Source organism: Lithobates pipiens, unplaced genomic scaffold (assembly GCF_037356315.1).
Source record: "Lithobates pipiens isolate NorthernLeopardFrog02 unplaced genomic scaffold, aLitPip1_a1.2 Scaffold_23, whole genome shotgun sequence".
In the NCBI taxonomy this organism is placed as follows: domain Eukaryota; kingdom Metazoa; phylum Chordata; class Amphibia; order Anura; family Ranidae; genus Lithobates; species Lithobates pipiens.
Genome location: NW_027507785.1, coordinates 54,863,096 through 54,888,337, shown reverse-complemented (window position 1 = coordinate 54,888,337; position 25,242 = coordinate 54,863,096). Strand labels below are relative to the sequence as shown.

Here is a 25,242-nt window from a genome sequence, read left to right as displayed (position 1 = left end):
TGCTGTATGGAGGGGGCTCTCTGGGGACCCTGATGTATGGAGGGGGCTCTCTGGGGACCCTGATGTATGGGGGGCTCTCTGGGGACCCTGAAGTATGGAGGGGGCTCTCTGGGGACCCTGAAGTATAGAGGGGGCTCTCTGGGGACCCTGCTGTATGGAGGGGGCTCTCTGGGGACCCTGAAGTATGGAGGGGGCTCTCTGGGGACCCTGAACTATAGAAGGGGCTCTCTGAGGAGCCTGAAGTATGGAGGGGCTCTCTGGGGACCCTGCTGTATGGAGGGGGCTCTCTGGGGACCCTGCTGTATGGAGGGGGCTCTCTGGGGACCCTGCTGTATGGAGGGGGATCTCTGGAGACCCTGATGTATGGAGGGGGCTCTCTGGGGACCCTGATGTATGGGGGAGGCTCTCTGGGGACACTGTTGTATGGGGGGCTCTCTGGGAACCCATATCTATGGGGGGGGCTCTCTGGGACCCTGATGTATGGGGGGCTCTCTAGGGAGCCATTATGGGGGGCTCTCTGTGGACCCTGATGTAAGGGGGGCTCTTTGTGGACCCTGATGTAAGGGGGGATCTCTCTGGGGACCCTGATGTAAGGGGGGATCTCTCTGGGGACCCTGATGTAAGGGGGGATCTCTCTGGGGACCCTGATGTAAGGGGGGATCTCTCTGGGGACCCTGATGTAAGGGGGGATCTCTCTGGGGACCCTGATGTAAGGGGGGATCTCTCTGGGGACCCTGATGTAAGGTGGGATCTCTCTGGGGACCCTGATGTAAGGGGGGATCTCTCTGGGGACCCTGATGTAAGGGGGCGATCTCCGGGGACCCTGATGTATGGAGGGGGGCGATCTCCGGGGACCCTGATGTATGGAGGGGGGCGATCTCCGGGGACCCTGATGTATGGAGGGGGCGATCTCCGGGGACCCTGATGTATGGGGGGCTCTGGGGACCAGGATGTAAAGGGGGGCTCTCTGAGGACCCTGATGTAAGTGAGGGAGGCTCTCTGGGGACTTGTTTACATCGGAAGACCCCCGTTCTGCCTTTGTTGGAAACAATCGTCGGGGCCCGCCGGACCCGCTGATTAGCTCTCGGTGTGTCCAATCAAACAGCGCGCAGACCCGCAAGTGCAGAATCAAGTACCTGTATGTGATTCTGCTCACAGGAGACGCAGCCCCACAGTAAATGTACGTGGTTAATGTGAGTTTATTTTTCTTTATTTTCCTAACTCTTTAAACCTTTATTTTGAACATACAGTAGAGAAATTCTGTCACCAATGCATATGATGCACCAGTGCAATATATACGTGGTGCTTTGTGAGGGTGTGGCTTGTGTTTGGGTGGGGACAAAGGGGGCCCCATGATCCCCTATTGCCCGGGGGCCCCATGAGTTGTCAGTCCGCCCCTGTTCCTCTGTGACATTAGGCTGACTCATTTGGTTGTGTGTATGACTCAAGATCCCATAACTGAATGATGTTTCTACAGCATAACAGTAAAACAACTTTAAAACCCCCCAAGTACAATATCGCATGTGCCACCTGTATATATGTGAGAAATGTGAAGTTACAAATTTTATAAACTCATATATTTTTTACAATGCTTTTTATTGCACTGTATATGTAAAGCGCTGAGTAAATTGACAGCGCTATACAAGTACCTGAAATAATAATACATTGCAAAAGTGATAACCTCATATTTATTGTTATTATTTTATTTGTATAAAATGCTTATTTTATAGGATGATTTTATTCTTCATTGTGTTCATGCCTTGTTGGACTATCTAATAAGAAAGCCAAGCACTAGCTCTGCTCTGTACATGTTTCCGCAGAATAATGATGCCGTGTCTGCTGGGACATATGGAGGGGTCAAGTCCTTCCTTTGTGACATTCGGCTGGCTCGTTCCAGTTGTGTGTGTATAACCCGAGATCCCATTACTGAATGGTGTATTTACAGCATTGCAGTAAAACAACTTTAAAACCCTCAAGTACAATGTCACAGTTGTTCCACTATGTACCTGAGAAATGTAAAGTTACGAAGTTTATAATTTTATATTTAATGTCATTATTTGTATAAAATGCTTATTTTATAGGGTGATTTTATTTTTCAGTGTGTGCTCAGCTTGTTAGGGTATCTAATAAGAAAGCCCAGCACTAGCTCTGCACTGTACAGCATGGCAGTAAAACAACTTTAAAACCCAGAGTACAATCTCACATGTGCCACCTGTATATAGCCAAGAAATGCTTATTTTAAAGGATGATTTTATTCTTAAGTGTGTGCACAGATTGTTAGGATAATCTAATAAGAAAGCCTAGCACTGGCTTGGCTCTGTACATGTTTCGGCAGACTGATGAGCAAGATGATGGCGTGTATATATCCGAGAAATGTAAAGTTACAAAGTTTATAAACTCATATTTTTATAAATACTTTTTATTGAAAAAATGATAAAATCATATTTAATGTCATTATTTTATTATTTGTATAAAATGCATATTTTATAGGATGATTTTTTTTTTTTACAGTGTCTACACAGCTTGTTAGACAATCTAATAGGAAAGCCCAGCACTAGCTCTGCTCTGTACATGTTTCAGCAGACTGAAGATGTAGGCGATACCGTGTCTGCCAGGACATATGGAGGGGTCAAGTTCTTCCTCTGTGATATTAGGCTGACTCATTCAGTTGTGTGTGTATAACCCGAGATCTCATTATTGAATGATGTATTTACAGCATAGCATTAAAACAACTTTAAATTCCTAGAGTACAATCTCACATTTGCCACCTGTGTATATATATATATATATATATATATATATATATATCCAAGAAATGCCTATTTTATGGGATGATTTTATTCTTCAGTGTGTGCACAGCTTGGATACAGGATAATCTAAGAAAGCCCAGCACTGGCTTGGCTCTGTACATGTTTCGGCAGACTGGTGATCAAGGTGATACCGTGTCTGCTAGGAGATATGGAGGGGTCAAGTCCATGGTGGAGTCAAGTACGCATGAAGGCTGAGGAGCATTGACCATAAGACGCATAACCCATTACAGCAAACTCTCAAAGAAGACCAGCCTTTCTCAACCTTTTCAGCATAGAGGAACCTTCAAATAGTTCTCCGGTCTCGGGGAACCCCGGCTAAAAATTAGAAATCTACAACTCATGATACATTAGTGTGATGGTCAGTGGGAAGAATGGTCCTTACACTTGTGATCATTGGGAAGAATTACCTCCTTACAGATAGCTAAAAAGATCAATGGTGTCAGTTGGAACTTATCTGAGAGGCAGAAATTGCCCAATGCTGAAGGAACCCCTAGCATCCTCTAGAGCAGGGGTCTCCAAACTGCGGACCGAGGACCAGATGTGGCCCTTTGCTAGCCTTTATTCGGCCCTTGGGGCACTATTCCTCTCACCAATATGAGGCACTAATCCTCCCACTGACACCAAGAGTGGGGCGCAATTTCTTCCACAGATAACTATGATTGGATACTATTCCTCCTACTAGTAGGGGCACTACGCCTGCTCCTATTGACCACCAACCCTGAGGCCATATTTATTCTCACTGATGCCAGGCCTGGGACATTTTCTGCCCACACTGGCCACAATTTGGCCCTCTTAAAGTCTGAAGGTCTATAAACTGGCCCTTTGTTTGAAAAGTTTGGAGACCCCTGCTCTAGAGGAACCTTAGGGTTCCATGGAACCCTGGTTGAGAATCACTGACTTAGACACTCATACACTCACCGGGACGTAGTCGGAAACGATGCAGTCATGACATCGTCAGCAGGGATGGTGTTACCGCAGGGACTGCTGGCTGGAATAGGCCCAGGCCTGATAACCGTTATCTTCACTTGCTGCCACATGTCTGGAAACTATGTAAAAACACAGCAGTGAATGCAATGGGAAGGGATGCACTTAGGAGCTAACATACAAAAGCTGGAGCGGAGAACATTGGAGAAATAGTGGGCCTGGTGCTCAACCAGGTTTCATCATTCATGAAAAAAAACAAAAAAATCTGACGCTCCACTTTGATTCCAGTGTTGCACTTGCAGCACTCGGTCTTCTTTATCCTTTAGTAGCAATATTTTTACGGCATATCAAAATGCAACAGTATCAGATCCTCTCATCAATTCTTCATCTGCATCATACTTGAGAAGCAATGATATTTAAAAGGGTTACTTTAAAAAAAAAAAAAAGATAGTGGAAGCCTCCATTCACACATGAGTGGTTTTTTTTTTAACGTTTACCGAGGTGTGACAACACTCAGCATGAAGATTCTCATTATACTCAATGGTAGGGTTGCCACCTCATCCCTTTAAACCCAAACACATATTAATTACACAGGTTCTGTGGGTGATTAAGGTGGTAATTAAACTCACTTGGTACCTTAGCTGCATTCAATTAGCCTCAGAACCTGTGTAATTCATATGTGTTCGGGTTTAAAGGGATGAGGTGGCAACCCTACTCAGTGGTGTCTATTCACACCTGAGTGTTGTACTGCCGCTTGTCATGCAAAAGAGTACCTTAGCTTTTATGTAGGGCAGAATTGTGTGTTTTTTTTTTCTTCTATAGGTTTAAATGGGAGTTCCTAAAATGAGCAACACAAGTGTTTTCCATCGAACAGCCGCTCTTCTCCTTATAGCAACCTTAGGCCTGTGAATGATTTAGGGGGGTCGATGCTGGATGTGGAAACTTTCATCTGCCTGGTGAAGGTCCACAAGAACCTCTACAGCCCCTGTGATGCTCATTACAAGAACCTCTACCATTCCATTGATAGCAAAACCTCTATGATCCTTGTGATGCCAATTAAAAGAACCTCTACAATCCCAGTGATGCCAATTACAAAAACCTCTATGACCCCCATGATGCTTATTACAAGAACCTCTACAACTCCCATGATGTTTATTACAAGAACCTCTGTGACCCCCGAGATGCTCATTACAAGAACCTTTATGACCCCAGTGATGCCCATTACAAAAACCTCTACAACCCCAGTGATGCCCATTACAAGAACCTCTACAACCCCCATGATGCTTATTACAAGAACTTCTACAACACCCATGATGCTTATTACAAGAACCTCTACAACACCCGTGATGCCCATTATAAGAACCTCTACAATCCTAGTGATGGCTGAACCTCTATGATCCCAGTGATGCCAATTACAAGAACCCCTTCAATCCCAGTGATTCACATTACAAGAACCTCTACAACTCCCATGATCCCGCTTAACAAGAACCGATATGACCCCCCTCCCCCCCATGATGCTCATTACAAGAACCTCTATGACCCCCATGATGCTTATTACAAAAACTTTTACAACACCCGGTGATGACCATTACAAGAACCTCTACAACCCCAGTGATGCCCATTACAAGAACCTCTACAACCCCAGTGATGCCCATTACAAGAACCTCTACAACCTGCATGATGCTTTTTACAAGAACCTCTACAACCCCCGTGATGCCCATTATAAGAACCTTTACCATCCCAGTGATGGCTGAACCTCTATGATCCCTGTGATGCCAATTACAAGAACCTCTTCAATCCCAGTGATGCCCATTACAAGGACCTCTATGACCCTATGATGCCCATTATAAGAACCTCTACAACCCCCATGATACTTATTACAAGAACCCCTATGACCACTGTGATGCTCATTACAAGAACCTCTACAACCCCATGATGCTCATTACAAGAACCTCTACAACCCCATGATGCTTATTACAAGAACCTCTATGACCACTGTGATGCTCATTACAAGAACCTCTACAACCCCATGATGCTCATTACAAGAACCGCTATGACATCCATGATGCTCATTACAAAAAACCTTTACGACCCCAGTGATGACCATTACAAAAACCTTTACGACCCCCATGATGCTTATTACAAGAACCTCTATGACCTCCATGATGCTCATTACAAGAACCGCTATGACATCCATGATGCTCATTACAAAAAACCTTTACGACCCCAGTGATGACCATTACAAAAACCTTTACGACCCCCATGATGCTTATTACAAGAACCTCTATGACCTCCATGATGCTCATTACAAGAACCTCTACAACCCGCATGATGATTATTACAAGAACCTCTACAACCCCTATGATGCCCATTACAAGAACCTCTATGACCCCCTTGATGCTCATTATTATTATTATTATTATTCAGGATTTATATAGCGCCAGCAATTTACGCAGCGTTTTACAATATCAAAAGGAGACAATACAGTTACAATAGGATTAAGAGGGCCCTGCTCAGAAGAGCTTACAATCGAATAGCTCATTAGAAAACCTTTATGACCCCAGTGATGACAATTACAAGAACCTCTACAACCCCAGTGATGCCCATTGCGAAAACCTCTATGACCCCCATTATGAAATTACAGGAACCTCCACAACCCGCATGATGCTTATTACAAGAAGCTCTACAACCCCCATGATGTCAATTGCAAGAACCTCCATGACCCCCCCATGATGCACATTAAAAGAACCTCTATGACCCCAGTACAAGAACCTCACAAGAATCTCTGTGTGTAAATGACTTGAAACCACTTACCTTGGGCTCATAGCGTATGATAGCATCATACTCCATTGAGAATGGAATATTGCTGATCTGAAATTCTATAACTCCACCCTCAGGGACCAAAGCAAATCCAGTTCCAGTCCATGTAGCGGGTCGACCCACCATACGTTCCCGCTCAAATACAGAGCACCCCTACAGAGAGAAATAGACAAAGCCATAAGGGTAATATCGCAGTCCCACTATAAGTCGCTGATCGCCGCCATTACTAATAAAAAGAAATAAATAAAAACACCCCATAGTTTGTAGACGCTATAACTTTTGCGCAAACCAAGAAATATATGCTTATTTGGGATTTTTTTAACCCAAAAATATGTAGCAGAATACATATTGGCCTAAATTTATGAAGAAATTAGATGTTTTCAATTTTTTTATTGGATATGTTTTATAGCAGAAAAATGTTAGTCTTTGTTTTGTTTATAGCGCAAAAAATAACACATTGGTGATAAAATACCACCAGAAGAAAGCTCTGTTTGTGGAAAAAAAAAAGGACATAAAGTTTTTATTTGGGTACAGTGTCGCACGACAGCGCAATTATCAGTTAAAGTAACGCAGTGCCGTATCGCAAAAAAAATGGTCTGGTGGTAAATCTTCCAGAGGTCACGTGGTTAACGGCTCTGGATGGGGCTAGGTGTCACTGTGGGGGATTGTGGAGAAGGTTTAGGGGACACTGCAGTAGACTTGATGGTCCTGTAGGTTTAGGTTTCTTTAGGGGGCTGGGAGGTTAGTGGGCACTGTGGGAGGCAAGGCAGCACTGTGGAAACGGACCACCATGGGACACCACCCCCCCTCCCCCCGACACCTCTATTCCCAACTCACTGACATCATCTCATACAATGCAGGACTGGCTGTGCTCCATTGCCTGGGCAGGATGCTGAAGACCCACCCCCACATTTCAGAGATTGGACATCAGCGAAGGGCGCCAGCTGCTGCGGAAGTTAGGAATAAGGTAAGTAGATCACCTTCTAAATCAGGATTGTTCAACTGGGGTTTCATGGAACCCTAGGGTTTCCCCATAGGTTGCTAGGGGTTCCTTGAGCAATGAGTTAGGAATAAGGTAAGTAGGTCACCTTCTAAATCAGGATTGCTCAACCAGGGTTTCAAGGAACCCTAGAGTTCCCCCATAGGTTGCTAGGGGTTCCCTGAGCAATGATTTAGGAATAAGGTAAGTAAGTCACCTTCTAAATCAGGATTGCTCAACCAGGGTTTCATGGAACCCAAGGGTTCCCCCATAGGTTGCTAGGGGTTCCTTGAGCAATGATTTAGGAATAAGGTAAGTAGGTCACCTTCTAAATCAGGATTGCTCAACCAGGGTTTCATGGAACCCTAGGGTTCCCCCATAGGTTGCTAGGGGTTCCTTGAGCAATGATTTAGGAATAAGGTAAGTAGGTCACCTTCTAAATTAGGATTGCTCAACCAGGGTTTCATGGAACCCTAGGGTTCCCCCATAGGTTTCTAGGGGTTCCTTGAGCAATGAGCAATTTCTGCTTCTCAAACAAGGGTTGTGGAGAAGGTTTAGGGGACACTGCAGTAGACTTGATGGTCCTGTAGGAGGTTAGGTTTCTTTAGGGGCTGGGAGGTTGGTGGGCACTGTGGGAGGCAGGACAGCACTGTGGAAACTGAGGGCTTTTAGAGGGGCCTGGGACCACCATAGGTCACCTCTCCCCCCCCCCCCCCCCCGCCCCTCTCAGACGCCTCTATTTACAACTCACTGACATCATCCCATACAATGCAGGACTAGTTGTGCTCCATTGTACGGGAAGATGCCGAGGATCCACCCCCACATTTCAGAGATTGGACATCAGCACAGAGCGCCAGCTGCTGGGGAAGTTAGGAATAAGGTAAGTAGGTCAACTTCTAAATCAGGATTGCTCAACCAGGGTTTCATGGAACCCTAGGGTTCCTCCAGAGGCTGCTAGGGGATCCTTGAGCTGTGATCAATTTCTCAGATAAGGGTTGTGGAGAAGGTTTAGGGGACACTGCAGTAGACTTGATGGTCCTGTAGGAGGTTGGGTTTCTTTAGGGGCTTGGGAGGTTGGTGGGCACTGTGGGAGGCAGAGCAATTTCTGCTTCTCAGATAAGTTTCCATTTACACCATTGACCTTTTTAGCTCCCTGTAAGAGGGTAACTCTTTCCAATGACCACAAGTGTAAGGAGCATTCTTCCCACTGAGCATCACCACTAATGTCTCATGAGATGCAGATATAGTAATTATTAGCAGGGGTTCCCTGAGACCACAGAGTTATTTTAAGGGTTCCTCCGTGTTGAGAAGGCTGAGAAGGGACGTTCTGAACGTCCCCTGGCAAAACAAGCAATGGAGAGAGGACCCACTGCAAGTGCAAATCTTTTATTATAAACCGATATCTTACCACCCCTATAGTGCAGTACTTGTTACCTGTCGGAGCAGTGCAGACTCAGCCTCATAGGTGTAATGATCCAGATTGATACGGTAGAAGCCAGATTTCACCATATTACACTGTCTGCCAACCATGTTATTCCTGCAGCGGCACTGACCAGTCTCTGAGGAGCACCTAGTCACAAAAAATAAAGAAAAGGGTATTTAAAAAAAACATTTTTTTTATAAGAGAATAACACAATGAAAAAAAAACTGCCTATTGCTGTCACAGGGATGTTTACATTCCTCGTGACAACAAATATATTAAAGAATTTAAAATATAAAATAAAATAAAAACAAATAATAAATAATAAATGAAAAAGAAAAAAAGATAAAGCGCCCTCGTCCTTTGCTCATGTGCTTAGGTGGACACACACCTAAGAAACAATGTAAATAAAATAAAAACAAATAATACATGAAAAAGAAATAATAAATGAAACAAATAATAATAATAATAATAATATTAATAATAAATAAAAACAAATAATAAATGAAAATGAAAAAAAAAAGATAAAGCGCCTCCATCCTCTGCTCATGCACTTAGGTGGACGCACACCTAAGAAACAATGTAAATAAAATAAAAACAAATAATAAATTAAACAAATAATAATAATAATAATAATAATAATATTAAAAATAAATAAAAACAAATAATAAATGAAAATGAAAAAAAAAAGATAAAGCGCCTCCATCCTCTGCTCATGCACTTAGGTGGACGCACACCTAAGAAACAATGTAAATAAAATAAAAACAAATAATAAATTAAACAAATAATAATAATAATAATAATAATATTAAAAATAAATAAAAACAAATAGTAAATGAAAATGAAAAAAAATAAGATAAAGCGCCTCCGTCCTGTGCTCATGCGCTTAGGTGGACACACACCTAAGAAACAATGTAAATAAAATAAAAACAAATAATAAATGAAAAAGAAATAATAAATGAAACAAATAATAATAATAATAATAATAATAATAATAATATTATTAATAATAAATAAAAACAAATAATAAATGAAAATGAAAAAAAAAAGATAAAGCGCCTCCGTCCTGTGCTCATGTGCTTAGGTGGACGCACACCTAAGAAACAATGTAAATAAAATAAAAACAAATAATAAATGAAAAAGAAATAATAAAGGACACAAATAATAATAATAATAATAATAAATAAAAAATAATAATAAATGAAAACGAAAAAAAAAGATAAATCTCCCCCCGTCCTATGCTTAAGCATTTAGCTGAACGCACGTCTTGGTCCCGGCCACACGCATATGTAAACAGTGATTGCGCCACACATGTGAGGCATCTCCGAGAACGTCAGAGTCAGAGAAATAATTTTAGCACCAGATCTCCTCTGTAACTCTAAAGTGGTAACCTGTAAAGGCTTTTAAAAACGTCACCTAGTGATAATTTAAAATTCCATAGTCTGTCGCCCATTCCATGGGCCTGCGCAATTTTAAAGTGTGACATGTTTGGTATCTATTTACGTGGTGTAACATCATATTTTATATTTTTACCAAAAAAAATGTGGTATTATATTGTGTTTGTGTGCACTCAAATTCATGAAAGTGTATTTTTTTCCCAAAAATGTGTGTTCGGAAAAAAACGCAGCGGAAATACCGTGTGACATATAAAAATTGCAGGTCTGTCAGAAGAGCAGGGTTGTGCCGCTCCAGGTGATAGCAATCCCTTCTCTACTAATTGGGGGCCGGTCCAGTCTGCCGTCTGTTTTCAATCTTCTTTTATTAATTTTTTAAAACACTTATACAAAAACATATAAATATCTTTCATCACAAATGAAAGAAATGTTGACCGCACTAAGGATTAGGATTAAATGAATTTGATTTGTGAAACGCGTCAACCCCTGCTGGTTCATGTCTGTATCGTTGTTACTTTGATGTTTTAACTTGGAATAAACAACATTATTATCTTCTACACTTCGGAGTGCGGTCAACATGTTGTTCTTTTGATAAAAAATTGCAACACCCATCGTATTATTCTCTAGGCCCTTGCTTAAAAAAAAATTATATATATATATATATATATATATATATATATATATTATATATATATATATATATATATATTATATATATATATATATATATATATATTATATATATATATATATATATATATATTATATATATATATAAAGTTTGGGGTTCTCAGTAATTTTATAGAAAAAAAAAGATAATTTTTACATGTAGGAGAGGAATATTTTAGACTTACTGGTTGTCCCATGCCCCTCCAACATCACAGTCACATGACCGGCATCCATGAAGATCATTACTAAGCGCCCAGTATTCCGGCTGGGAAAATAAAGGATTTAATTAGTAAGGCATATTTTTCATTGGTTTATCATCTGCTTGGTGGCAGTTAGGTCAACGACTGCCTAATGTCTATGAGCTTCCATGTCCTAGCAAGACCCAATCCGGGTCCAGCGCCACTTGGCACATCTTTTTAGCTATCAGGGGGGCATTCTGACCACCGATGTAATGTGCCAAAAAGACGGTGTATGTGTTGTGGACTTGAAGATGAATTTAATCATGATACTTATAGCTACAGAGATGAATGAGGGTTGTTTAAGGTCTCTCTCATGTGGGCAGCTGGGGGGCGGTAAAAACAGGCAGCTGAGCTGTGGTTTTACTGCACCCCCCTGCAACATTTGTCCACCTTTGGGAAATTTCCCCTCACCTCTTATTCTCATGCCAAATCTAACATTTCAAATTTCCCATAACTTTCTGCCTCCGTGACTGTGGTCACCAGGACAAACCGCGAGGGTGAATCTCACCAGGAGGGGCACATAGACTGCAGTAAAAATTTGGCATAGGATATAACCCTTCCCAACTCTATCAAAACTACAAAAAGGTTTTACCACCTCCCCTCCCCGCACGTCCCCACCCGACCGTCCTCCCCACAGCCGGAGAGGCCTGTTGGCATGCCATCCTCAATAATCCCTGCAATAGGCCTAATATATTTATTTCCTTTGATGATGAGCACCAACTAGTGGCCATCAATACCTCAAACAGGGATTTTTGGGAACCAACTCCCCTCTCAAGGTTCCCCAAAGGCAAAGGGGCAAGTGGACTATTACGGTACAGTATAGAACATATAATTAGAGTATATAGACAGTTGTAAAAATTTACAGAAAATGTTCTTAAAGTGGGGTGCCCCCTAAAAAAAAAAAAAATTTAAGTCAGCAGCTACAAATACTGCAGCTGCTGACTTTTAATAATCGGACACTTACCTGTCCCAGGGTCCAGCGATGCAGGGGAACAAAGCCCCCCTTGTTCCCCGCTCCGCTCGCAGCGCCGGCATTCTTACTGTGGGCACCCGGCTGTGGCTTCACAGCCGGGCACCCACTGCGCATGCGCGAGCGGCGCCGGGCGCCGTGATACGCCGCACAGTCATCTGGGACATGTGACAGGTCCCAGATGACTGTGCAGCGTGAGGGGAAGTGATGTCACCAGCCATGGGCAATGAAGAAGGCAGATTACGAGGGACCCCCTAGCAACAGGTATTTAGAGGTAAAACATTTTTTTTTCCAATTATTTTTTAACATTTTATTTATGAATTTTCAGCAATTTTTTATTTTTTTTGGTGGCAACACCACTTTAATAAAAAATATCATTATTATTATTGTTATTTATTATTATTATTAATTCATTACATTCCATTTGTTTAGATTCATTATTTTGGATAATTCGTAACTTCGGATAAATTCATATTTGTTACGTTCTTTAACAGCCAAATTTTAAAGGAAATTCCAATACCTAAAATGCAATAGTTACAAATAGTTAAGTTATTATTAGTTTGATATTTTTTCAGATTTTCGAAATTTCGGCTTTTCGAATTTTCGTTCTTTTGAATTTTTGTTATTTTCCAATTTTCGGATTTTCACATTTTCAATTTCAGAGTTTTCAAATTTACGAATTTTCAAATATTCAAATTTAAATGTTTTTTTTTTTTTTTTGCGAATTAACGAACATGTTGAATATGTCGAAAAAACTAAACAATAGAGTTAAACTTAATTTTGGATGATGATACACATGCCTATTAATTCTTATATTTTTGGTTATCTATAGAGGCCACCTCTACCTCAAACAGGAAAATACAGCATTATGGCCAGTAGATGGAGCTGGTGAGCATAAGAAATAAACATACTAAACACATTACAGGAATTATTGTCGATGGCTGTGAGAATTGCGTGACATTTAAATTGTTTTAATTAATAGACTCTTATATTTCCGCCACGTCAGCAAGTATTTATCTTTATTTATAGAGTCATTAAAGGGATAATATATGTGTTATATGTATTGCAGACATGTGTTTTATTGTTTTTTGTTGTTTTTTTGCCTTGACATATGCTTTATGATTAAAGAATTAATGACGTTGTCGGTTCACAGATCCAGTCATGCAATACCTGGTATTTTGGCTGGAGCACACACTAAGCCCAGTCTGGAGGTGACAGCCCTCCGAAAGGCCTAATCCCACTCTACGGCCATCAACACATTCACCGGCCTTCCCCTCCGACAGGAGATTCAGTTACCAGCAGCTGCTGCGTGGAATGCACAGGAGGATATGCGACTCCCTCGCAGGGAAATATGACTTCCTGCGGCAGCTTGTAAGGTGTTTGTATGTACGGAATGGAAGCGATCGTTTTATGATATTCCGGAACACCTCCTCCAACCTCTCTTGTAAAAATCAACAGCTTAAGGAACGCAGCAACGCAATCTCGCTCCTTGTCCCTATCCGCTAATTAGAAGGGGATCCAACAGGCGCCAAAGACGTCGCTCTGCCTGTCCAGGAACTGTATGATGGCTCCAGTGCTGGAGGAGAAACCATTAGGAACATGAGCCTGAGATTGGAGGCGACCTCACAAGGCACTCCAAGTATTTCTAACCAATTCAGGGGATCAGAGTAGGTGATTCATGAATACAGTGATGGAAAAAAAAGTATTTGACCCCCTGCTGATTTTGTACGTTTGCCAAACAAATGATCCGTCTATAATTTTAATTAGACATGGGCACTGCCGAAAAATTTGTTGGTTTTCGTTTAATTCGTCTTTTTTTTTTTTTCAGGTCATTTGTTATGATCGAAATTCGAAAATTTGGAAATCCGAAAATTCATAAATTTGTAAATTTGAAAATTTGTCAATTTGAAAATTCATAAATTCGAAAATCCAAAAATAAGAAAGAAAATCCAAAAATTCTAAAGAACGAAAATCAGAAAATTCTAAATAATAACTAACTAATAATAACTAACCATTAAATTATAGATATTGGAATTTCCTTTCAAATTTGGCTGTTAGTCAACGTAACGAATACAAATTTATCCGAAGTTACGAATTAACCCGAAATAACGAATCCTGCATCTAAACAAATGGAATGGAATGAATTAGTAATAATAATAATAAAAAAGTTTTTATTATCATTATTATTGTTGTTATTTTTTATTATTATTATTATTATTATTATTAACAATTCATTACATTACATTCGTTTAGATACGGCATTCCTTATTTTGGAAAATTTGTAACTTTGGATAAATTCGTACTCGTTACATTCTCTAACAGCCAAATTTGAAAGGAAATTCCAATACCTATAATTTAATAGTTAGAAATAGTTAAGTTATTATTAGTTAGTTATTATTTCAGATTTTCAAGTTTTCGAATTTTTGGATTTTCATTCTTTTAAATTTTTATTGTTATTTTCAAATTTTCAAATGTTCAATTTCAGAATTTCCACGTTTTCAAATTTTCGCGGTTTCAAATTTTCGCGTTTTCAAATTTACAAATTTTCAAATATTTGAATATTCAAATTTAAATGAGTTTTTCCGAATTAACGAATATGCCGAAATTCGTTAAAAAACGAATTAGGAAAGAAACAAATGTCTAATTTTAATGGTAGGTTTACTTTAACAGTGAGAGACAGAATAACAACAAAAAGCTATTTGCCTCTGAAACGCGTTGGATTCTCATATGTGATCTCCGCATTTGTAACAAACAATAAATTCGTACTCGTTACATTCTCTAACAGCCAAATTTGAAAGGAAATTCCAATACCTATAATTTAATAGTAAGAAATAGTTAAGCTATTATTAGTTAGTTATTATTTCAGATTTTTTTGAATTTTTGGATTTTCGTTCTTTTAAAAATTTGATGTTATTTTTGAATTTTCAAATTTAAAATTTCTGAATTTTCGCGTTTTCAAATTGACAAATTTTAAAATATTTGAATATTCAAATTTAAATGAGTTTTTCCGAATTAACGAATATGCTGAAATTCGTTAAAAAATGAATTTGGAAAGAAACGAATGTCTAATTTTAATAGGTAGGTTTATTTTAACAGTGAGAGAATAACAACAAAAAGCTATTTGCCTCTGAAACGTGTTGGATTCTCATATGTGATCTCCGCATTTGTAACAAACAATAAATTCTTACTCGTTACATTCTCTCAGCCAATGCTGATCCACTGGCCACGCCCCCTGATATGTTTCACCCCGCCCACCAGGGCTTAGTCATAGACCTCTTTGATTAAATGTCGGTGGGCGGGCGAAATGCGTCAGTTAAAACTCCTGTCAGTTTTTTGGGCTTTTTTTCTTTTTTTTTTAGTCTGTATTATGGGGAGATTTCTCTTCTAAAAAGGAAATTCTCTCTTTGATAGTTGTAACTTGAACAAATGTCCCCATTGGAAAGTCTCCCCTCTATTCCTGTTCAAGTGACAGCTCCAACTTTGGGATTTTCTCCCCATTTTGGTTGCCGTGTAGCCATGGCTCTTTAGTTTTTGTTTTTTTCCACATAAATATATGAAATAATACATTTTGCTACCATCTAGAATTCAGAAGCAGGGCTTCCTCATTTAAAATGTTAATTAACTTGTTTACCTGGTACTCTGTCCCGGGACCTCCTTTCCTCATTGGCTGAGACAGCAGCAGGAGCAAATGGGGGGGCGGGATGTATAGAGTAGGGCCCGGGAGTGAGAACCAACCAGTGGCTTGCTATTGGGGGCACTGATCAAGGGGGGAGGAGCCAGCAGCATCGGTGGGGGACCCGAGAAGAGGAGGATTGGGGCTACTTTGTGCAAAACTATTACCCTAAGCAGGTAAGTATTTTGTTGCTTTTGTTTTTTTAAAGCCGAACCTTTAATATCACTTTAAATAAATTTTGTTGATTTTATGTCAGTTATTTATTTTTCTATATGTCCACACAAATTCCATGGCTACCCAATTTTGTGTGAAATGTATATTATTGTACGTGGATGTGGACATATAGCACACATTGTCCTCATGGCAATAGGAATTGGGTCACATGACCAAATGGTGTCAATGCTCAAACAACTTCTCCATCAAACTTTACTACCAAAAGTATTGGGACACCTGCCTTTAGACGCACATGAACTTTAATGGCATCCCAGTCTTAGCCCGTAGGGTTCAATATTGAGTTGGCTCCGCCCTTTGCAGCTATAACAGCTTCAACAGCTTCAACCCTCCTGGGAAGGCCGTCCACAAGGTTTAGGAGTGTGTCTATGGGAATGTTTGACCATTCTTCCAGAAGCACCCAAACTTGCTCATCCATGTCTTTATGGACCTTGCTTTGTGCACTGATCCATATCATTTGGAGGGAGGATTATGGTGTGAGGTTGTTTTTCAGGGGTTGGGTTTGGCCCCTTAGTTACAGTGAAGGGAACTCTTAAGGCGTCAGCATACCAAGACATTTTGGACAATTTCATGCTTCCAACTTTGTGGGAACAGTTTGGGGATGGCCCCTTCCTGTTCCAAAAGGACTGCTCACCAGTGCACAAAGCAAGGTCCATAAAGACATGGATAAGCGAGTTTGGGGTGAAGGAGCTTGACTGGCCTGCACAGAGTCTTGGCTTCAACCTGATAGAACATCTTTGGGATGAATTAGAGTGAAGACTGGCCTTCTCATCCAACATCAGTGCCTGACCTTACAAATGCTCTTCTGGAAGAATGGTCAAACATTCCCATAGACACACTCCTAAACCTTGTGGACGGCCTTCCCAGAGTTGAAGCTGTTATATCTGCAAAGGGTGGGCCAACTCAATGTTGAATCCTACGGACTAAGACTGGGATGCCATTAAAGTTCATGTGCGCGTAAAGGCAGGTGTCCCAATACTTTTGGCAATATAGTATATATTGTAGACTGATCCCCAACAGAAAAACCCACAACAGTTGACCGGTTGGACTAGACTGGGTAGAACGGCCTTTCAGTGTTGCTACACAATGGGTTGGATTCTCGCTGACATACTCACCAGGCATTGGTTGCAGCTGCGTCCAGTTACAAAGCGCTTACAGAAGCAGTCTCCACTAATAGAATCACACCGGGTGCCGTCAGTAACGGTTCCTCTTGGGTCACACTGGCATCCTGCCAATACATCAACCAATCAGAATTTGAACAGCAAATTAACCCCATCACTTTTTTTCTCAATTGCTCCACTTGCAGGCTAATTTCTCAGATCATCCAACATAACGTCTAGCTAGTAAAATCAACTTTAACCACTTGCCGACCAGCGCACGCCGATGTACGTTGACAGAATGGCACGATCAGGAAAATGGGCGTACATGTACGTCCCTTTAAATTTGCCGCCCTGCCATCGGGAGCGCGCTGGTCGGGACCCCCATGAGTCCAGTCGCGGGACCCGCGGACTCAATCGCCGCGGGCATACCCGCGATCGTCTCACGGAGCGGCCGAATGAAGAAATGCAGTTGTAAACAGCATTTCTCCATTCTGCCTAGCAACTAGTGACACTGATCTCTGCTCCATGTGATTGGAGCAGAGATCAGTGTTCACTAAATGAAAGCCCAACCCCCCCACAGTTAGTAACAAACCCCTAGGACACACTTAACCCCTACACTGCCACCCACTGGTTAACCCCTTCACTGCCAGTGTCATTTACACAGGAATCACTGCATTTATATAGCAGTGATTACTGTATAAATGACAATGGTCCCAAAAATGTGTCAAAAATGTCCGATGGGTCCCCCACAATGTCGCAGTCACAATAAAAATCGCTGATCGCCGCCATTACTAGTAAAAAAAAATAATAAAAAATTATTAATAAAAATGCTATAAAACTATCCCCTATTTTGTAAACACTATAACTTTTGCGCAAACCAATCAATAATCGCTTATTGCGATTTTTTTTACCAAAAATATGTAGAAGAATACGTATCGGCCTAAACTGAGGGAAAAAAAAAATTTTTATATATATTTTTGGGGGATATTTATTATAACAAAAAGTAAAAAATAATGCGTTTTTTTCAAAATTGTCACTCTATTTTTGTTTATAGCGCAAAAAATAAAAACCGCAGGGGTGATCAAATACCACCAAAAGAAAGCTCTATTTGTGGGGAAAAAAGGACGTCAATTTTGTTTGGGAGCCACGTCGCACGACCGCGCAATTGTCAGTTAAAGCGACGCAGTGCAGAATCGCAAAAAGTGGTCTGGTCTTTGACCAGCAGAAATGGTCCGGTCTGAAAGCGGTTAATTTGTTCTACATTAACTTCTATTACATGCAATACCGCATGTGGCCAGAGGTAGGGGGGCACCAGTGAGCTTTGGAAATACTCGAGGACAGCTCGGCTGAACTCGGAAAGCCTTGGACCTAGCGTGATTGTCGGTGATGGCTGCAATATAAGCCCTCCCCCAAATAAGCCCTACCCTGTTTCCCCGAAAATAAGCCCTACCCTGAAAATAAGACCTACAAGGACTTTAACTAGGGCTTATTTGGGGGGTAGGGTTTATATTGCAGCCATCAACGACAATCACGCTAGGTCTTATTTTCGGGGAAACAGGGTAATAGGAATAAAAGTGACCCATTTTTTTTTAAAAACAGTGTAAAAATAAATAAAATCAAGTAAAATAAATAAGATTTTTTTTTTAACACACCCATCCCGCCGACCTCGCACGCAGAAGCGAACGCATCTGTGAGTAGCGCCCGCATATGAAAACAGTGTTCAAACCACACATGTGAGGTATTGCCGCAATCAGTAGAGCGAGAGCAATAATTCTAGCCCTTCCATCCCTCTGTAATGCAAAACATACAATCTGTAGAATTTTTTAAACGTTGCCTATGGAGATTTTTGAGGTTAAAAGTTTGACGCCATGTTGGGTATCAATTTACTCGGCGTAACATTATCTTTCACAATATAAAAAAAGTTGGGCTAACTTTACTGTTGTCTTATTTTCTTATTAAAAAAAAGTGAATTTTTTCCAAAAAAAGTGTGCTTGTAAGACCGCTGTGCCAATACGGTGTGAAAAAAGGTATTGCAATGACCGCTATTTTATTCTCTAGGGTGGTCTAGGGTGAAAAAAAAAATATATAATGTTTGGGGGTTCTAAGTAATTTTCTAGCAAAAAAAAAAAAATGTTTTAAACATGTAAACACCAAAATCTCAAAACGAGGCTGGTCCTGAAGTGGTTAAAAGAATTCTTACTTCTGCATCCTTGGAAGTTCCCAGTGCTGAGTCCAAAAAATCCAGACTTGCATCTGTCGCATCGGGGACCTTCAACAAAGTCTTTGCAGCGGCACTGTCCAGCGATGAGACCCAAAATCGGATCGTCCTGAGTGTCGCAGAGTCCGCCGTTAAGAGAGCCGTCTGGGTCGCAGTCGCAGGCTGTAGGAGACCAATCAGAATACTGTTATCTATCATAGAAAGGTTACATCTCAGATTCTGGATAATGGTGGTACCTACCCACGGGCACATACGGGTTGTATTTCCTTTGTATCATGTTTGCCCAATTTTCTATACTCAGAAATACCCCCCCCCCCCGAATATCTTTCTCACCCCACTGCCCCGTGTCGGGTACCTTTACACATGTTGCTATCCCGGATGTCCTTGGTGGGGTCTTTGTAGTAGAAAGGCTTGCACAGCTCACAGTTCCGCCCCATTGTATTGTGCTGGCAGTCATCACAAACGCCTCCGCTCGTGTTCCTGGTGGACAGGTACACCGCCATGTCGAAGTGACACTTTCTGGAATGGTTGTTGCAATTGCACTCTGCAAAGAAGATAAGTGTTAGGAACTCTACAAAGTGCTTATTGTTTATTGGAGGAAGTAGAAGAACCTTTTTTAATTACATTGTATATCCCTGTATGTTGCGATCGTTCAGGTTCTTATCTAATTGTTTCTTGAAACTATCGATGCTCCCCGCTGAGACCACCGCCTGTGGAAGGGAATTCCACATCCTTGCCGTTCTTACAGTAAAGAACCCTCAACGTAGTTTAACCACTAGAGATCCGCGCTATAGCCAAATGACGGCTACAGCGCGGACCTCCTTTGCCAGGACTACGTCTATTGACGTCGTCCCGTGCACGAGCGGCCTGCGCGCCCCGCTCTGTGATCAGCGAGTCTATGAGACTCGCCTGATCACGCATCGAAGCAAGGGGTCGATCCCGACCCCTTACCACGTGATCAGCTGTCAGCCAATGACAGCTGATCATGTGATACAACGGAGGTGGTAATCGGCTATTTTTCCTCCTCGCGCTGACAGCGCGAGGAGAAAAAAAAGAGCCGATCACGGCCCGCTTACCAGTGCCCACCTTCCCCCTGCCAGTGCCACCTCAGTAATTAAAAAGTGCCCCCCATCAGTGCCACCCATCAGTGCCCATAGTGCCACCCATCAGTGCCCACAGTGCCACCCATCAGTGCCCACAATCTGCCTCAACAACGGTGCTGCACCCTAGTGCCACATATCCGTGCCCATCAGTGTCATCTACCAGTGCCCATCAGTGCCGCCCATCAGTGCCCAGCAGTGCCACCTATCAGAGCCACCTATCAGTGCCACCTATCAGTGCCCATCAGTCCCATCTATCAGTGGTACCTATCAGTGCCCCTTAGTGCCACCCATCCATGCCACCCATCCGTGCCACCCATCCGTGCCACCTTATCTGTGCCCATCTTTGCCCATCAGTGCCACCTTATCTGTGCCCATCAGTACTGCCTTATCTGTGCCTATCGGTGCCACCTTATCTGTGCCTATTAGTGCCACCTTAACTATGCCTATCAGTGCCCACCAGTGCAGCCTATCAGTGCCCACTAGTACAGCCTATCAGTGCCCACCAGTGCCGCCTCATCAGCGCACTTCAATGAAGGAGAAAAATGACCTGTTTGCAAAATTTTATAACAAACTATTAAACATGATTTTTTTTATTTTTTTTGCATCTTTTTTTGTTTGTTTAGCAAAAAATAAAACTCCCAGCTGTAATTAAATACCACCAAAAGAAAGCTCTATTTGTGGGGAAAAAAGGATAAAAATGTCATTTGGGTACAGTGTAGTATGACCGCGCAATTGTCATTCAAAGTGCATCAGCGCTGAAAGCTGAAAATTGGTCTGGGCAGGAGGGGGGTTTAAGTGCCCAGTAAGCAAGTGGTTAAGGTTGAACCTCTTTTCTTCTAATATTAATGAGTGGCCACCAGTGTTGGTCATCTTACTTTAAAAAAGTAATTAGTTAAGTTACAAATTACTTCTCCCAATAAATAATTGCATTAGTAACTCGGTTGCTACATTGGAAAAGTAAATAGTTACTCAGCAAAGTAACTGTGACTTTTCTTTTTCAATATTCTATAGACGGGACTAGTGAAGGAAGTGAATGTCGCCGCCTCCATCGGCAAAATTGACACCTCGTGAGCCCCATCGCCTGGTATGGATTTAAAGGGGAACCCCTAAACCGAAAAAACTGGTGGGGGTCCCCCAAAGTCCATAGTAGACCCTTATCCGAGCATGCAGCCCGGCCGGTCAGGAAAGGAGGTGGGGATGAGCGAGCAGGCCGCGTGCCCTCAACATGGGGGGTGCTTTGGGGAAGGGGGGGCCCTGCAGCCCCCCCACCCCAAAGCACCTTGTCCCCATGTTGATGAGGACAAGGGCCTCTTCCCAACAACCCTGTCCGATGGTTGTCATGGTCTGCAGGCGGGGGGCTTATCAGAATCCGGGCGCCCCCTTTAATAAGGGGGCCCCCAGATTCCGGCCCCCTACCCTATGTGAATGAGTATGGGGTACGATGTACCCCTACCCATTCACCTGGGGAAAAAAGTGTTAATAAAAAAAAACACAACACATGTTTTTAAAGTACTTTAGACAGCTCCGGGGGTCTTCTTCCGACTATTCCGACTTCCGCTATCTTCTGCTCTTTTATCGCTAGCTCTTTTACTAACGGAGGAGCCCGGCTTTTTCCATCGTCGCCGCCACCGTCCGGGGGTCTTCTTCCGACTTTGGGGGTCTTGTCCTGCTCTTCGCTTCTTCTGCCGGGCCTCCGCTATCTTCTTACAGCTCTTTTACTAGCGTTGGCCCGGTCTTGCCGCTTGTCGCTGTCGCCACCGCCTTCTTCTTCTTCTTCCTTCCGATGTTGACACGTCGCTCTCTCCAGCCGTAATGGCAGGGACGCGTTGTGCGGTGACTTATATAGGCATAAGGGGCGGGATCACTGGATGATGTCACATGGTGACCCCGTCCCTTATGATGTCACAGTCCCAGCATCCCCACGGGACTGTGACATCATAAGGGATGGGGTCACCATGTGACCTTACCCGGTGACCCCACCCCTTATGCCTATATAAGTCGCTGCACAACGCGTCCCTGCCATTACAGCTGGAGAGAGTGTCATGTCAACATCGGAAGGAAGAAGAAGAAGAAAAGAAAAAGAATAAAGCGCCAGCTACAGCGACAAGCGATAAGACCAAGACAACGCTAGTAAAAGAGCTGTAAGAAGATAGTGGGGGGCTCCCGGATTCTGATAAGCCCCCCACCCGCAGACCCCGACAACCAACGGCCAGTGTTGTCGGGAAGAGGCCCTTTTCCTCATCAACATGGGGACAAGGTGCTTTGTGGTGGGGGCGCCGCAGGGCCCCCCTTCCCAAAACATCCCCCCATGTTGAAGGCACGCGGCCTGGTACAGTTCAGGAGGGGGGCGCTCGCTTGTCCCCACCCCCTTTCCTGACTGGCCGGGCTGTGTGCTCGGATAAGGGTCTGCTATGGACTTTGGGGGGACCCCCACGCCGTATTTTCGGCGTAGGGGTTCTCCTTTAAATCCATACCAGGCGACCGGGCTCGTGAGGTGTCAATCTCGCCGATGGAGGAGGCGACATTCACTTCCTTCGCTAGTCCCGTCTACCTGGTCCCGGGCGGTAGATGTAATTGCGGTAACGCCGCCCAAGTAATGGGAACGGCATTACAATGAGGGGAAGAGTAATCAGTTAGATTACTCGTTACCCTCTAAAGTAACTGCGTTAAGTAACTCCGTTTATTTTAACTGAGTTACTTACATCACTGGTGGCTACGAGTCTCCCTTCTGTGAAAAAGTTGTATCCCTATTGTGGGGTCACCAGTACGGTATTTGTATAGTGAAATCATATCCCCTCTCAAGCGTCTCTTCTCCAGAGAGAATAAGTTCAGAGCTCACAACCTTTCCTCGTAACTAATATCCTCCAGACCCTTTATTAGCTTTGTTGCTCTTCTTTGTACTCGCTCCATTTCCAGTACATCCTTCCTGAGGACTGGTGCCCAGAACTGGACAGCATACTCCAGGTGCGGCCGGACCAGAGTCTTGTAGAGCAGGAGCATTATCGTTTTATCTCTGGAGTTGATCCCCTTCTTAATGCCAATATTCTATTTGCTTTGTTAGCAGCAGCTTGGCATTGCATGCCATGCCTACTGTGTAACTATGTAACCTTTTTAACCACTTGCTGATCAGCTGCCTTCATTATACTGTGGCAGGTCGGCGCGATCCCACAAACCGTCGTAGCTGTACGGCGGCTCCTTTAATGTGGGGGTGCCGATGCTCGTGACCGGCGGTCGTGATGACCGCCGCCCACGTGTGATCACGGGCACGAGAGGCAGAACAGGGACATGTGTGTGTAAACACACAAATCCCTGTTCTGTGAGGAGAGGAGATGCAGATTGTGAGTTCCTAATAGCTAGGAACCATGATCTGTCATTTCCTCTAGTCAGTCCCCTCCCCCTACAGTTCGAACACACAGTCAGGGAACACATTTAACCCCTTGATAGCCCCTTAGTGTTAACCCCCTTCTCTGCCAGTGACATTTAGACAGTAATCAGTGCATTTTTATAGCACAAATCGCTGTACAATTGTCAATCGTCCCACAAAATGTGTCAAAAGTGTCCGATCTGTCCGCCATAATGTCACAAGTCTTGATAAAAATCGCAGATCGCCGTCACTACGAGTAAAAAAAAAAAAAAAAATAATAAAAAGTCCCTAAATCTATCCCCTATTTTGTAGATGCTATAACTTTTGCGCAAACCAATCAATATACGCTTATTGCGATTTTTATTACCAAAAATATGTAGAAGAATACGTATCGGCCTAAACTGAGAAAAAAAATAGGGGATATTTTTTATAGCAAAAAATACAAAGTATTGTGTGTTTTTTTGTTTATAGCGCAAAAAAAAAACAAAAAACGCAGAGATGATCAAATACCACCAAAAGAAAGCTCTATTAGTGGGAAAAAAAGGACGTCAATTTTGTTTGGGTGTGGCGTTGCACGACCATGCAATTGTCCGTTAAAGCGACGCAACTTTTCTGCCTTAATGTGGTTGTAAACCCTTCCATATACCCGGTGATTGGCCTCAGGTGATACACAGAGATGAAACCAATCTTCTTACGGACTTATCTGCAGTCCTCTCTCCTCTACAGCCATTCAAAGTGCAGAATTTATACAGCTTGTCTGAACTTTTTAAAAAGCAGGGGGTGGGGAGCTGAAGTTACAGCCTGCAGAGCTCAGTGAGCGCTGAATGGAGAGAAGGGACACACCCCCCCTTCACACAGCACACAGGAACAGAGCCCAGGCTCTCAATCACAGGCTGTGTGCTGGACCTCCCTCCCCCTTTACCTTTTTTTCTTTTGGTGTCAGAAATGACTCATGCTGATAGCAGAGCAACAAAGCAACAAAGAGAAATGCCACTTAGGGGTTCATTTATTAAAGTGTTACTAAACCCACAACAGTAAAATCAGTCTGCATATGCATTAAAGCATGCTTGTTATACTCACTGTGAAACTTAAGGGGTTAATTCTTAACATTGTGTAAAAGGGCTGTTTGATCCTGTATGTACAGATCCCCCTCCTCCTGCACTGTCTATCTTGGGAAAACCAGCTAACACAGGCAGGGTAGCTGACCTGCACATGCTCAGTTGTGTCTTTTATGCTGGAGAGAACATTTACTTGTTCTCAGAGCTAGCCAGGTCACATGATATTTACATCACACATGTGGGCGTGTCTACAGGCTCTAGTGGATATCT

At 42.6% G+C, this 25,242-nt stretch overlaps 1 protein-coding gene across 3 annotated transcripts in view; it reads right to left on the bottom strand.

The window, feature by feature from the left end:
• The window catches only part of LOC143927536 (laminin subunit beta-2-like), a 169,809-nt gene that overhangs the window by 48,663 nt on the left and 95,904 nt on the right, over window positions 1-25,242 (bottom strand). For all 3 annotated transcript variants that reach the window (XM_077451656.1, XM_077451655.1, XM_077451657.1), the window contains exons 10-16: window positions 19,803-19,991; window positions 19,430-19,609; window positions 17,245-17,357; window positions 11,202-11,281; window positions 8,968-9,103; window positions 6,549-6,707; window positions 3,729-3,856 (exon numbers count right to left, since the gene is read on the bottom strand). In XM_077451656.1, the coding sequence (XP_077307782.1) occupies window positions 3,729-3,856; window positions 6,549-6,707; window positions 8,968-9,103; window positions 11,202-11,281; window positions 17,245-17,357; window positions 19,430-19,609; window positions 19,803-19,991 (985 nt within the window). The remainder of the gene's footprint in view (window positions 1-3,728; window positions 3,857-6,548; window positions 6,708-8,967; window positions 9,104-11,201; window positions 11,282-17,244; window positions 17,358-19,429; window positions 19,610-19,802; window positions 19,992-25,242) is intronic.